Below are 16,017 nucleotides of genomic sequence, written 5' to 3'. Positions count from 1 at the left end.
GGTACCCAATCCCGCTCGGTGGTCTCTGGGTCTGCTGCTTTGATTGCTCGCGGCGCGTTTAATTGAATGCGCGTCAGCTTGACACGCATTGCTTGACACTTGCTGTCACTATTGTTGTTGTTGTTGTTGTTGTTGTTGCAACTTCTTTGGCTACTGCTGTTAGTGTCTAAGATGCCCCCGCAAAAGATAAGTACGTCCCGGGGCCGAGCGGATACTTACAGAGCTTGTTAAGATTCATCATTGCTTGGCAACAGCTCGACTCGCTGTCAAATGAAAATGATATCAAATGATATGAGGCTTAACATATGGCAGAAATGTTAACTTTCTGTAAGCTGAATAATGTAAAAGTGGCATAGTTGGAAGCTGTAACGTCTATGTTAAGTCAATGTTGATAGTCGCCACTTACACAACGGTTGTTACGCAGCATTTGAATTACAAGATATTAATATATGTACATACATATGTATTCAAAGTTTCTAGGTCGCTGTGAAGTGTAACATACAAGTCTTAACAGTGCCTAACATTCTAATCATTATAAATAATTTGAATACTAGAGGCTATAATTCCTCCATTAAATACATATATACACAATGAATCTGAAGTCTCCAGGTCTAATAGTATGCAAATTAGGCTTAAAAAAGTCAATCAATGCATCGATTATTCTCCATAAAAATATCGGGTGAGTTATCGAAAAAATATGATAGACTCGTATTGCATAGACGAGAATGCATGCAAAGTTTCAGCTCTCTATCTTCTGAGATCGACTTACTCAGACGGACGGACAGACAGACGGACAGGGCCAAATCGACTCAGCTCGTCGCCCTGATCAAGAATATATATACTTTATAGGGTCTATGATGATTCCTTCTGCCTGTTACATTCTTTTTCACAAAAACATTATACCCTGATTTCCCATTTTCAATGGGTTCAGGATATAAAAACAAGAAAAATGTGCGTTCAACAGTTAAGTTGAAAAATCGTGCATCTAAACTTTATTTGCTGACTGTATGTACATATGTATTTACATATATACATATATGTATAAGAGCTTAAGCTAAAATGCCTTTTTTTTAAATATCCATACACACTTGCCTGAGCATTATGCTATTAACATATTCTTACTGACCACAAAAAAAAAAAAAAGCCATCGGCGCTTGAGAATCAAGTTATTCAACAATTCAATATAGTACAATGCATATACATAGATGTGTATATAAATATATGCATTTATATATATATACATATATATTTATTTATTTATGTATATATTTATTTATATACACATATTTAATCTGAGCTGCGGAAAACTCTCCATTAATAAGTATGCCACACGCGAAGCGGCTTTTGTTTATGCAACCGAAGCACTGCTAGCCCGATATAGCATCGACTGTGGATTATGAGTCACTGTTGATTGAGGCTTGAACGTATTGCTTCCAATTTCCAATGGATTCTACAACGTAAAAAGTTTATTGAAGTTCTTTGGTTTTTATACCCTGAACCCATTGAAAATGGGAAATCAGGGTATAATGGTTTTGTTCAAATGTATGTAACAGGCAGAAGGAGGCTTGGCAGACCCCACAAAGTATATATATTCTTGATCAGGGCGACGAGCTGAGCCGATTTGGCCCTGTCCGTATGTTTGAACGCGTCGATTTCAGAAGATATAAGAGCTATAGACTTCAAATGTCCGTACATAGCGCGCGCATATCGATTTTATCACTAAAAATCTATAACTCATCCCGAAATTTTTTTATCGATAAAAACCTTATCGAAAATCAGTTAAAAAATTATATCTCTCACATCTTTAAAGCTAGAGTCTCCAAATTTTAAATATATATTAAGACGCATTTTATACAGTTTCGGTTTTTGTTAAAATTTACCCCCGCCCCTTATATCCACCCCCTCACCCTCATCTTTGTAAAAGTCGTATATCAAATACTAGAGACTTGTGCTTCGGTACACACATACATTTCAACATTATGATTATGTTCTGAAAGTTTCGTTCGGATCGTACGTCTGCGCAGCCCAAGCGCAGTCGCTGCTTACTGCGCAGTTACCAGAGCGCGTTCTTATACGTGCGTGCGGATGCATGTGTATGTATGTATATGTGCATAAATAAGGTGTAGAATGATTAAAATATCAGCTCGGAGGGTTCAGGGTATCTCCTAGTCGAGCAGTCTCGACGGGACCCTTCTTACGTGTTATTATTATTTTTGTTAAATTAAATATTTATAATATACATAGAATCGAATATACATAGAAAGATATTTATAAATGTATATAATATACCTAGAAAGATGTGTGTGGGTATATTATTATTATTTACTAAATCACATTTTTTTTTTTCATTATTTGAAAATAATTATGCATCAGCGTAAGCAATATCATCGATTTTGACAGTCTCATCGCTTCCGCCGGAATGATCGGAATTCGTGTCCGGCGGTAAGGCAGCAGCGCCTCTCATATCCATATGCTCCATTGCCGCCAGGCTGGCGGCCCCATCCCAATATTGGAAGGTTTGCTGTCTAGTGTTGCTGCTGCTATTATTATTGTTGTTATTGCTGTTGTTGTTGTGGCGTGCTGGCTGTTGCTGGCTCTTATTACGCGCCGAGATCAGTTGATTGGGAGCCCACATCTGTCTCTGTGGCACCTCTGGCGGCACTACGGGTGTCTTACGAATGGGCGGATGCAAAACAGGCGTGGCATAGGTAGCATTGCTTGTGGACGGCAGCTGTTGTTGCTGTTGGGATGGAGGCAGTGGCAAACAGTGGGGCACGGCATACTCGACCTCATCAACGGCCGCGTAGGCGGGTGGCATGTCGTCGTCAAAAACATCTAGAAATAGACATAGTAAAGTTAAGTAAATCTATGTTTATTAACTAAGCGCTTAGATATATGATCGCATTGTAGCAAATAAGTCATTAAATAATATTTCTTCAAAGTGCAATTTCGGTAAGAGATCGTTACAATGCCATCCAAAGTCTACAAATCACTTCTCTCCTCCGTTTTAGTTTAAATGAATGTTTTGGAGAACTATGCATTGAAAGTTCGAATTCATAATCTGCAACTTTGCAGGAAAACAACTATAAATATCGAGTTAAATCGAGCTAAGCTATCTCTAATACGATCATATCGTAATACGTGCACATTGTATACGAGCACTACTAATAGTAGATGACACGTGCTGAGTTCCGGATAAATGGAGAGAGACAGCGAGACAAAGGACACCAAAAGACGAAATGGGAATAAAAAGATTTGAATTTAAGGAACGATATTATATTAATGAAACAGCATTTTTAGAAAATCGGCACCAAAATTTACGACTCAATTATACTATACTTATGCGGTTTTAATTGCATAACAGTGGACAGGCCTAAGTGCATAGTTCTTTGTTAACTGAGTGGGCTTAAATAAGATTGGGAAAGATATTGTTGGCAATGTGAGTTTTCTCTCTAAGAAGTCATGTTTATAAAGTTAATGGCAATACTGATCACATCCGATATTCCACATAAATCTCAATATTATTCTATAACTATTTATGTGTAATATACATATATATTGAATGCTAATTATTGATCTGATGTATTTGCTACGTTGCACTTCATTGGAACCATTCTTACTGGCTGTGTTGACGGGATATGCGTACACGTGCGACTCCGTTGTATCGGATGGCAATGAATACAACAATGGAACATTGTTAGTTTCGTTGTTGATCACTGCCGGAGCAGTGGGCCGCATTGCATTATGGATATTTTTTAGATGATTGCTGAGTATATGCTCTACATCGTTTGAGAGCGTCGGTAGATTCAATAATTCGATAATTAGATCATGGCATTGCTTGACTGAGTTCTTACTGCTGATAATATTCTTGAGTTTTTTCTTCTCCTTATACGGTAAACGGTCTATTTCTTGTTGAAGTTTTTCCCGATGTTCGGGGGTGAAGCTACAGTATTGCTTCCTCTTGCTTTTTTGACATGTACAGCACCAGATAATTCCAAAAATAGCTCCCAAGACTGGTAGACCTACTGCAGCAGCAATTGCTAGGATCGCGAGGATTGGGAAGCCCCTGCGCCGCTCTTCAAGTTCCTCCTTCGTGAAGCAGCCATCCTCGTGGCACTCCAATTTGGTGCCATCATGGCACGTCAAGGCGGTCTGATTCCTCACACAGACCTCATTCTCATAGCGTCTCATATGCATTTGACTGGCTTTAAAACAGCTCGCGAGCCGTTCGGGCAGCTTACAATATAGTTCCGCACCAATATCGTGCTCGGTTAGTGTAGGCATAAACTGGTGCAAATCATCGCAGCCGCAGCTATGATCCACACTTGTGGCACGCACCGCACAGTCGAAGTTGAGACTACTCGGCTGTGGATTCTTAATGAAATTGTTGACGAACGTACAGTTCGTGCGCCGGTTGTGATTCCCGCTCAACTGGATGGGCGGAAAGTTTTCGAAATGATTGCCATCCATATAAAGCGACCAGTAGTTGTCCATGATGATCCAATTCTTTTCCACATGCCCAAACCGATTGCCCACTATGACAGCGTCCACACAATTCACTATCATACCATCCTCCATTATTTGGTCGATGCTGCAAGAGAAGGGGCAAGTCAATTTTAATCTTAATTTAGGAAATCTTCGACATATATCACTCCGGACACATTTCATGCTCTGTCCTACACTTACGTGTTGTTAGACAACGAAAATACTGCCGTTCCACTGCCCATAATAGCCTTGCTTTTGATTGTACCGATCTGATTCCCAATGAAAGAGATTGAGTCACTGAGCAGTTTGCTTGGAATGGCCATCGGTTCGATCGTGCCGATCCGACTGCTATCGAATTGGATCTGCTTCACGTTGGTCACATCCAGCGCGTTGCTCTGAATGTGGTCAATCGTGCAGTTTGTAAAGCTTATTTTATTGATGGATGCATCAATCCTGTTGAGCTGGTTGATGTGCGAGTTTACGATAATTAACTACATGCAAAGTAAATCATATATATTAGATATAGGTCTTTATTATTATATGTCGATATCTATGTACTCACTTTTGTGTTGGAGCTGCGATCTGTGCTGGGATTGTAGTTTTCGTTGATCTCTAAATTCTTGATGTTCGTCAATGTGCACGACATGTTCATGTTCTTGAAACAGTTCGGGTATAATACTACGTATTCATTGTGCTCGATATTCAATTTGCTCTCGCCATCTTAACAGAGAGTAACGAAGAGAGAGAGAGAGAGGGAGAGATGAGTTAAAGCTTCAATAATTGTAGTTTTTTAACTTATTCACTCACTTGAGAAAGCTTCGGGGCGTAGAAATGAGTGACCCACACCATGTATCTGCACATCGGGATAGCCAGCCTGATTTCCACCTAGAAAATTTGCCGTTAACTCCACTTGATTGCTGTCATTGTGCCCCTCGATCATTAGCATATTGACACGATTCTGTCGAAAGAGGCCATTGTGCACCTCGAATTCTGTATTCTTAGCCAGATCCACATAGAAGCTTGTTATATGGGCTGGCACATAGTACTTGCTGTCAAATATGCGCGATAGCTGTAATTGAGACAGAAACCGAGAGAGGTAAGACTTAGTTTGCGAAGTTCAGACACCAAATATATGCGCGTTCGATTAATCGAAATGTTCTCATTTACTTGATAGAGAATCACAGTCGATATATACTTTCATGCAATCGTCGAATATATAGAATGTTCTTATAATGTTGATAAATGTTTTATTCATTTTGAAATCATTCAATATCGATACGGTCGATAATGGAAAACACAGTTTGATAAATATCCTATCCCAGTATAAAAAGAAATCATTTCACCTTGATTCTTTTCATTTTAATTATCTTCTTCTTAAAATCAATAAAAATAGATAGGCAATCATGCAATAACTGTTTAAAAATTTGACCGATTACATAGTCGAAAGATTTCAATTACTTGGTTTTATACACAAGACATATTATTTAGCAATCGTAATTAATCGATTTATATCGATTAAAATTCATAAGTTAAATATTTCTGCGCAGCGTTGAATTGCATAGTTATACATTAAGTATATACGTACATATGTGCATACATGCCTCACATGGAAGGGTATCAAAACATGGACTTGTATTTCGTTTCGCCCTTCAGCTGTTGTTGTTGTTTTTTCTTTTTGTGCGGCTGTGACGCTTGACTTACATTTCTCGCGCCCGGGCATTTGGTATTATTTTTATATGTCTGTTGTCGCGACGACAACAACAATTGCAACACTGCTGCAGACAACGACAAGTTGACCGCAACGTTCATTGCTCCAGCCCTGTCGCCTTTGTTGTTGCTTTTGAATTTGCTTTTGCCTCTGCATCTGTGTATGGGAGCAATTATCTTATTAAATTAAAGGAAAATAGTTTAACTTCCAAGTGATGGGGTGACCACAACAACAACAACAACAACAAATAAGAAAGCTCCAGTTGAGACTGCTCGACTAGGAGATACCCTGAACCGTCCACTCTGACATTCTAATCATTCTGTACTTCTTCTATGCACATATACATACATATACATACATACTACATGCATCCAGACGGGCAATATTATGACAATTTATTTATTGAATAATTTAATTTCTAGACGTACGATCCTAATGAAACTTTCAGAACGTAATCATAATGTTCAAATGTATGCACATTCGAAAGTAAAAGTCTCTAGTATTTGAGGGGGTCTAATAGGTTTCCAGGTCTAATAGTGTTCAAATGAGACTGAAAACAAAATTAATTCTTCGATTATTCTCGATAAAAAAAAGTTGTCGGATGATTTATCGGAAAAAATAAGATAAACTCGCACTGCGTATGGTATACAAGAGTATGCGTGCCAGCTCTCTAGCGTTTGTATCTTCTAAGACCGACGCACTCATACAGACGGACGGACGGACAGACGTACAGGACTATATCGACTCAGCTCGTCGTCCTGATTAAGAGTATATATACTTTATGGGGTCTGCGATGATTCCTTCTGCGCGTTACATACCTTTACACAAAACTATTATACCCAAATTTCCCATTTTCAATGGGTTCAGGGTATGACAATGTGACTAACGATTGTGTTGATTGTGCGAGTGTTGAGAAAAGTTTCAGATATCAAAAGCTATGTATGTATATACACATACATTTATATAGAGGGTTTCTGAGATTTGGGGCTTACGGTCAGAAATAGGGCTGAAAAAGCAAAATCAATATTTCGATTATTCTCGATAAAAAGTTATTGGATGATTTATCGAAAAAATAAGAAAAACTTGTACTGCGTATAGTATACACGAACGAGTATGCATACCAGGCTTATCGATCTTATTAGATTTAATGTCGATCCAGGTCCGTGTGAGTCACGCGCATATCTCATAGCGACTCCTGTTATTTTATTATCGATTAAAATCCATAGCGAAAATTGTCTATAAAATTATATCTCCTCCACCTTTTTTTTTTTTCTTTTTTTTTTTTTAATTCACCCCCACTTTATGGCAATGCTAAATCTGTTACATACACATAGATTTGTATATTGCACCCTAAACTCCCCTTTTCAATGGGTTGTGGGTATCCGAGCTCCTAGAGTGATAATTTCTACTGTTGTGAAATGCGTATGCCAACTCATGTAATTAGCTTTTTATGCTGCACAAAAGAAAATGACAATGGTTATAATTGAAAGCAGTTTTTTAGTCGATATTCAGCTGGAACCTGTTAATGTAACAGAACAAACAGCAACATGTTAAATGGATGTTAAAGCGAGTTTGATTGGCCTCAGTCTGGATCTGTGATTTGAGCGAGAGTTCAAGTGCAATTGCAGTGCATTATATAATCAAGACGCACACACATACACTCAGAGACTGAGTCTGTTTTATGAAATATCCAATGGGACGTCCCCGGCCTACGTGCTGAGCTAAATGTCTGCTTGGCTTCCGCATAATTGTGACTCGGGCGTCGCTCACCATATTTGGCATGGTGTACGGGCAGCCGGCACCTTACCACGAAGCAGACCGGGCGCTCATAGTATACATATGTAAGTCCTCTGTTTATAAGCACTGTTATATAAATATACAATTACAATAATGGAGATACATCATCGAATGAAAGTCAAGGAATCATTCAATAATGGGTTATCTATTGGCAAGTCAATGAATTATGTATGTATCACAGAGCAAAGATAAGCCTAGAGCTCACACACAATGTTGTTCGTGGCCGGGAAGAGTATGCGAACTGGTCGAAACTGTTCCCTGATAGGCATGTCGGTGCCAGCAGAGCGTATCTTTGCAGTTTTTAATGAAAATATACATATGTATGTACATGTGTATAATACTGTTTTTGATGCATGTATGCACATACATACATACATACATACATACATATATATGTACATATGTATGTAGTTAGCAATTTTTATAGGATGGCACTGCTTTACCTAATCACTGGACAATCGATTATTGGAACTTTTTTTCCGAAATGATCGCGATTAATTATCGCTTAGCATACATATATTAATCATATGATTAACATGTACATACATACATACATACATATGTATGTATGTATGTTTATCGAAATTGCTTTTGAGAATGTCCATGCCAAACAATATTTATTTACACACATAAATATGTATGTATGTACATACATACATCCATACATACATTTATGGAACGCTCGCCGCCACTGCTGCCAATTCAGCTTTTTTCCCGTCAAATCTGGCTTTTTCCGAAAACAAATTGCGGGAAATATTTAAGAATTGCGGGAAGCGGGAATTCTGGCTTTTTTGAAAATGAATTAGGCTTTTTTCGATTTTTTTTAATACTTCGATTTTTTTTAATACTGAAAACATGTAGCATCGCGGTTGCCACTTGTAAGAAAAGTTTGGTATTTAAATCTACCATTTTCGATAAATCTGATATATCCGAAGGCTCCATTTAAAATACTGTGAGCGACACCAGATGGCTATCCATTGAGTTAGCTGTAACACGCATTTTGGACTAATAGGACGAGCTCAAATTGCATTTCGAATTGGCCGCGACAAAAGAAAAATGCTACAAGTCGCAAATTCTCTATGAATTATATAATGACCAAATTAATAAATTATATTTAATTTTTTTAAAACCAATTCTGTCCGACATGCAGAAAGTAAACAAGTGCTTTCAAAGCAATAAAACAAATGCCACAGAATTGCCATTAAATCGTTAAAAAATTTAATTGTTCCACCTATCAAGGAAATTGACGTATTGGAAATAGAAAACTTTGAAGAGCATGTAGAATCCGATATGTACAAAGGGTATGATTTTGAAAAGAAAATCAAGTCTTTAAATATCGATGCAGGCCTCGAAAAAGAAATTCGTGCTCGCTGCTCTTCTTTTGTTATTGAACTTATCAAGCAGCTAAAGCAGAGGTAACCAATTTTTCTGATTCTTCTACCGACCGTTAAATAATTTTGATTTTATCTGCAGGCTCCCCGACAATTTTAAAATCTTAAAAAACATTGAGGTTTTTTCCGTTGATAAAATTCTGTCAACTAAAAAAAAAGGAATTACAGAATTGTTGGAACACCTCCAAGTAGACAGAATAGCCGACATTGAGCGGCGGTACTATGATATTAATCTAAATAAGTGGGAAAACGTTAATGACAGCTCCAAATTTTGGAATGAAGTCTCCAATTACAAGGATTCTGGCGGCAACCGCAGATTCCTTGACTTGGAAGCTGTTGCCCTGCAAATGTTTTCATTACCATGGTCCAACGCGCAGGTGGAACGCGTATTTAGCCAGCTTAACTTGGTAAAGTCTAAGTTAAGGAACTCAATGAGCCTAAGCACAATAAACAGTATTCTTAGCATAAGGTTATATATTATTGAGAGTGAAAAGATGATACCGATATATATGTATATTACTTTTTCATTTAATATAACACACAGATATGGTTTGCGAAGACTGGGCAAATGCTGCTATGAATACAAAGTTCCTTCAAATTATCTTCGCATGATAGGTACTAACAGGTCGTACGATTCTGAAACCGATGCTAGTCGCGAAGAATTAGATAGCATGCTGAAAATCTTGTGAATTAAAAAAAAAAAAAAAAAAAAAAAAAAACAATCAAACCATAAAAACCGCTTTTTTTTAGGCTTTTTTGTAAAAATTTTCAGCTTTTTTTTCCGTTTCTTCCATCTAAAAACAGCTTTTTATTCTGGTAAAAAGTTGGCAGCACTGCTCGCCGCACTTGCATTTGGGGCTCAATGTTTGCGCACAGCTGTGACAATGTCCAATACTCCATTGCCCCTATCCCTCCTGCCTCTCATACGCATACCCACTTTCCCCTCTATCGCTGTGTGCGTCCCCACATTTATTCTTATGATCATTGTTATTCTTATTAATGTTGTGGTTGTAGCTGTTCTTGTTGTCGCTGTAGCTGTGTGTGTGTGCGCATGTGTGTGCATGTCTGGTTGGTTCCCTCCTTTGCCTGCCCGCTGCCACTTAAACCATGCATTGCTTTTGTTTCACTTACAGCGTACTCAACATCAATTAGACAGCCATTAGGTTTGTTTGGGATCTGTTTCTTTCCACTGTCCCAGCATACATACATACATACATATGTACATGTATTGTCAATCTCATTCTCATTCTGATTCGCATTCTCTTGTCGTTGTTCTATTCTATTTCGTCTACATGTTCTGTGCTCTCTTTGTGCCACAACGGAAATCTCAATTACGTTGGTTTTTTTTCGCCGTTTCTTTTCTTTAATTTACTGCTCGATCCACTCCAGTCGTGTTGGAGTGAGCGAGAGAGAGGGTAGGGTAGATAGTGCAGCAGAGCACGCAGAGCGAAAGCTTTGCGGCGAATTGACATAATATGTAAGAATCGAAAATAAAAGCCAAATAGCAGAAGATCTATGTGTGTATGTGTGTGTGTGTGTGTGTGTGTGTGTGTGTGTGTGTGTGTGTATGTATGTATGCATGTGTATGTATGTGTGTGTGTGTGTATTTGCCTATACTAATATTCGTACATACATATGTACATCTTTCTACACATACATACATATGTATATTTGTGTGCATGTCATGAGCATACATATGTACATATGTATGTATGTATTTAAGTATATATGTATGTACCTATAGACCCACTTGTGAAATATATTCTATATTTAGTGGGCGCTGTCTCATTCTGTGCTTTTCACGTCTATTTTCGCCTCTTACTTCTTACTGTTGTTCATCTGCTTGAATGTCTCTTCTGGTGCTGCACTTTTCTCCAGTTTTTATTATATTTAATTTTTTTTTTTTTGTTTTGTTTTTTTTTTTTTTTTGGCTGCTCAAGTTTTTCCGGCGCATTTTTGTCGCCGTTGCCATTTATTTTTAGAGCTCACAACTGCCGGAGTCAATGCATTTGTATTAGAGCGTGGTGGGAAGGGGGGGGGGGGGGGTCTGTGGAGGCAGGCGGAAGCAGCAGCCGACACTTTTAGCTGATATATGATTATGAACAAACATGCATATAGTATGTATGTATGTATGTATGTATGTATTTATATATATTTAGATAAATGCGTATAGTGTGTCTATCTGTATATATGCATACATACATACATATGTACATAAATAAGCCGAACTGAAAACCAATTTAAAATAAATTATGATGTGCATTTGTGTTAAAGATTTTCGCGGCACATGTTGAGAATAATTTACAGTTTTACTTCGTACGCGTGTTGCTGCCCAAAATGAAAACGAAAACAAAAACAACAATAACAACACAACAGCACACGCACGCACGCACGCACACATATGTAAGCCGCATGGCAGATCAGGATTTTCCAGATTTTCCAATAGCTGCGCGAACAGCAAGCGGCCAGCAAACTTACATATATGTATATGTATGTATGTATTGGTATACACATACATACATACATACATCCATACATACGTATCTACTCTTTATATGCTCTCTTATCGAAGAAATTGTATCTAAAAGATTACGTGATGGACGCTTAGCACGTCCGTATTGAGTCTCTCTGTGTCTGTGTGTGTGCGTGTGTGTGTGTATTGAGAGCTTGTGAAATGCATTTTCATAAGTTATAATAAATATACTCTCTTTGTTACTCATTGGCACATCGATCATTACTATTATCTAAACTAAAACTAATTTTGATTAAGATATGTGTTATTATTTATTTACGGTTTATATGCATGTATTTATTTAGATTTACATATACACTATGTTACACATTATTATTGTTTATCTTTGATAGAGAATAAGTTAAGCTCTTATAAAGTTAGCTGATGATGATGATAAAAAACACATTTAACGATCGATTTTCTTGAAACGTTCAAATGCTGCAAAACATAAATATACAAAAACACAACAATACATATACATACATATGTACATATGTACACATGCATGTGTATTTCCAAACTACAAAATATGCGATGAATTGCAAATTAAGTTTTTAGATATGGATTTGGGAAGAGAAACAGAATAAAATTTGTGTGTGTGTGTGTGTGTGTGTATTTAAAAAGAAATCATGAATTTTATGGATTTATTTACTGTTTGGAGATCGGCCGACGTAGTTCTTCGTCAAGGCAAAGGGATCTATAATTTAGTTCTAGCTGTATTTATAGCTATGCATACATACATATACATACATATATCTTATTGTTGACCTCTTGATGTCTATGCAAATAAAACATGTGGAGGCACTTTACGAGAATTTATTCTTGCTTGCACCTCCTGCCGTGTGGGCAGAGGCAAAGCGACAGCGAGTGAGAGTGAGAGAAAGAAAGAGCGAGAGAGAGAGAGAGAGAGAGAATGCCACTTCGTTTGCTTCTTGATGGATTTTAGTAGCTCTTATGCCCATTTCCATTTCATTTTCAATTCCACTCGCATTTGATTTTAAGTAGTTTTAGTAGGCATTTAAACAGACATTCCTTCTTTTCTCTGTCTCATTCACAAACGCATGCGCAGATAATAATGCATGTACACGCCCACATCCGTCAATGGCATAATTTCATGCTTGCAGCGACGATAACAAAAACAGCTGATAACACACACATATATATATACACTAACACGCACACATATGTACACATGTGTGTGCATGTACTTCTGTTCATGTCTATGCACATGTACATAGCTCTCGCACACACACACACACACCTGCGTCACACACCTGATTCATTAGCATAACCAGTTGAGCCGCTTTTTCCCTCTGTCTCTCTTTTGAGCTGCTTCATTTCGTACTATTTTTTAAATTCAGCAACGGCTTTGTTTACAATTTTGGCGCATCTCTGATTTAGCCACAGACATACATACACATATACCATTTATACTGTATATATGTATGTGTATTTATGTGAAAGCTCTAATCGGGACTACTCAACTAAGAGCTGCCCTGAACCATTCAAAGCTAGCTTCTGTTCTGCATATACAAGAAAAACACATACACATGCACATGCACACACAGCAGATAAATCGATAATTATCAAGAATGTATATATGTATGTATGTATGTATGTATATGCGGGACATAAAAATATTGCGTTTTGGCTAAAAATGTTGACTTTTTATTTGCGGCTTAGAACAACTCATTCCAATTGGAAATTAAAGTCAACGCGAGTAGAATTGGGACTTTTTTACATACATATATACAAGGGCGGCATAAATATTAAATATGTATGTACATATGTATAAGAAAAAATAGATCTGCCGCTAGTTTCGTTTCGTTAGCCGCAATGCAAATTCACATTTATTTTCTTCTTACGATTTGTGTTTGTTTTCGTTTTCGTTTTCACTTTTCACTACAAGGTTAATGAGACAATACGAATTACACAGTTACATACATATATATGCATGCATGTATGTCTGTATGTACATATGTAACTGTAATCGCAGGCCGCACAATGTGTGCTCTAAACTTACCGTTCGGTTATGTCTGAAGTCGCATCTCAATGTCCTGGCAGAGCAGAAGCACAACTCGCAAAGATTCTCGGACTTTGCGTCGTCCAGCGCAGTCGAGTCCCGAGCAATCGCAGAGACGAAAGCGACAGAGGCGAAAAACAAATACCAGCGCATGATCGCAGCTAGAGAGAACTTTGTTTCTTGCAATTAATTTGTATTTATTCTCTTTCTTATTCTTTTGTTGCGGCTTTGGCTTTACGGGCTGCTTTTGCTTTTGCGCTTGGCAATAATATTCATATTAGGTTGTTATTTTGGCCCAAAAAAAATATATGATTTTGATAAACTGAAGTATCACAAAATAAAGAAACAAAACCGAAAAAAAAAAATCGACGAGCTCTGCAACGGCCGACCGAACAATTAGACAAGCGACAATTCACTGACCGATCGCAACAAACGCGAGAGCTCACCACTGTTAAGCGACTCAATCGGCACTGTTAAGTGATAGCAGCAGTGCTGCCAACTTTTCTGCAAACTGTCCGTCCGTCCGTATGTCGATCTCAGAAAATTTAAGAGCTAGATTTGAATTCTTTAAATGTCAGTGTATGTATATAGCGCAGATTTCGAGTTTATCTCAAATAGAGGCCATCCACAAGAAAAGTTATTATATATTATTTTTCGCATGTGTTGTTTCTTGTGAAGCAGAAAGACACGAAGAATTATTAAAATATCAGTTGCTCGAAGCTTAGGGGATCTCGTAGTCGAGCAGTCTCGACACACTGTTAAAAGACACATCACTCAATCGTGGTCTCGACAGTGGTTTAACAGAGCATAAGTCAGTCATAAAAGATTCGCGCGACGATTGAAAATAGTCATATTTGCGCTCATTTTCTGATCATAAAAGACTGTTCAGTTAAGAGAATATGGTACCATAGCCGCGACTCTTCTTGATTAGTCACTAATGTCTCTTTTTTATACCCTGAACCCATTGAAAATGGTAAATCAGGGTATAATGGTTTTGTTAAAAGTATGTAACAGGCAGAAGGAGGCGTGGCAGACCCCAAAAAGTATATATATTCTTGATCAGGGCGACAAGCGGAGTCGATTTGACCCTGTCCGTCAGTCCGTCCGTCCGTCCGTCCGTATCGATCTCAGAAGATATAAGAGCTAGAGACTTCAACTTGATTTTAAAATGTCCGTACATATCACGCGCATATCGAGTTTATCACTAAAAAACGATAACTCATTCCGATACTTTTTTATCGATAAAAAACCTTATCGAAGATCACTTAAAAAATTATATCTCCTACATCTTTCAAGCTAGAGTCTCCAAATTTAAAATGTATATTAAGATGAATTTGTATACAATTTCGGTTTTTGTTAAAATCTACCCCCCACCCCTAAATCCACCCCCTCACCCTCATCTTTGTAAAAGTCGTATACAAATACTAGAGACTTGTGCTTCGGTATACACATACATTTAAACATTATGATTACGTTCTGAAAGTTTTATTACGATCGTACGTCTAGAAATGAAATTACTAAACAAATAAGTTCTCAGAATATTGCCAACACTGCAGCGCAGCCCAAGCGCAATCGCCTGTATATGTATGTGAGATTGTGTGTGTGCGTGTGTTTGTTTGCATGGAATATCAGTTGCTCGAAGGGTTCAGACTAGACTAGAGCTTTCTTCTAATCATAAAAGAGTCTACCACAAGTCATAATTTAATCATTTCTGACTCATATTCGAATGAAAATTTCCATAATTTGCAACGAAAATAATTTTGTTATTAATGCACTTTTCATTTACTATATATTAATATGTATATTATCTTAAAATATAACTACTAACTCTAAACTAACTAAATCTAAACTAACTCTAAACGCCTACGCTTCGCCAGCCTGTCATTGGCATGGACAGAATGCTTTTGTAGCACCGTATTCAAGTTCCAAAAGGAAAAATATTAGTTAATACAAAATCTCCTTTTCAGGAAATAATAGTAATAGTAATAATATGAATGGGTCATTTATGAGTCCTCTTTCGATCGCCCAGGAGATTAGATCGTTTTTTAATCGTCAAGGGGACTCAAAAAAGACTCATCAAGACGATTTCTGTTAAAACAGT

General features: G+C 37.5%; 3 protein-coding genes across 3 annotated transcripts in view; 2 read left to right on the top strand and 1 right to left on the bottom strand.

The window, feature by feature from the left end:
- hiw (MYC binding protein highwire) overlaps positions 1–16,017 on the top strand; it is a 50,763-nt gene that overhangs the window by 20,212 nt on the left and 14,534 nt on the right. The gene's annotated exons all lie outside the window — the stretch shown is intronic.
- Positions 2,309–14,278, bottom strand: be (ben). Its single transcript, XM_030390012.2, has 6 exons — positions 13,917–14,278; positions 5,293–5,554; positions 5,048–5,205; positions 4,687–4,976; positions 3,621–4,591; positions 2,309–2,835 (listed from the first exon to the last, which is right to left on the bottom strand). Exons 1-6 carry the CDS (start codon positions 14,067–14,069, stop codon positions 2,363–2,365), a joined length of 2,307 nt encoding a protein of 768 aa, XP_030245872.1. The 5' UTR covers positions 14,070–14,278; the 3' UTR covers positions 2,309–2,362.
- Positions 9,432–10,117, top strand: LOC149090729 (uncharacterized; the record flags this gene model as incomplete). Its single annotated transcript, XM_089263821.1, has 2 exons — positions 9,432–9,850; positions 9,926–10,117. Coding segments are annotated over 2 exons (564 nt in total), but the record flags the coding sequence as incomplete, so codon positions are not given.

This window comes from Drosophila navojoa, chromosome X (assembly GCF_054131105.1).
Source record: "Drosophila navojoa isolate 15081-1374.11 chromosome X, UAZ_NAV_1.0, whole genome shotgun sequence".
Lineage (NCBI taxonomy): Eukaryota > Metazoa > Arthropoda > Insecta > Diptera > Drosophilidae > Drosophila > Drosophila navojoa.
This window is presented reverse-complemented; position numbering and strand designations above follow the sequence as displayed.

Bases quoted from the DNA above. Each gene is read 5' to 3' on its own strand.
- be (XM_030390012.2), bottom strand. From the start codon at position 14,069: ATGCGCTGGTATTTGTTTTTCGCCTCTGTCGCTTTCGTCTCTGCGATT. The intron at 5,555-13,916 runs GTAAGTTTAGAG...TCTCAATTACAG, and splicing joins ACTTCAGACATAACCGAACG to CTATCGCGCATATTTGACAG. The intron at 4,977-5,047 runs GTGAGTACATAG...CTTTGCATGTAG, and splicing joins ATCGCAGCTCCAACACAAAA to TTAATTATCGTAAACTCGCA.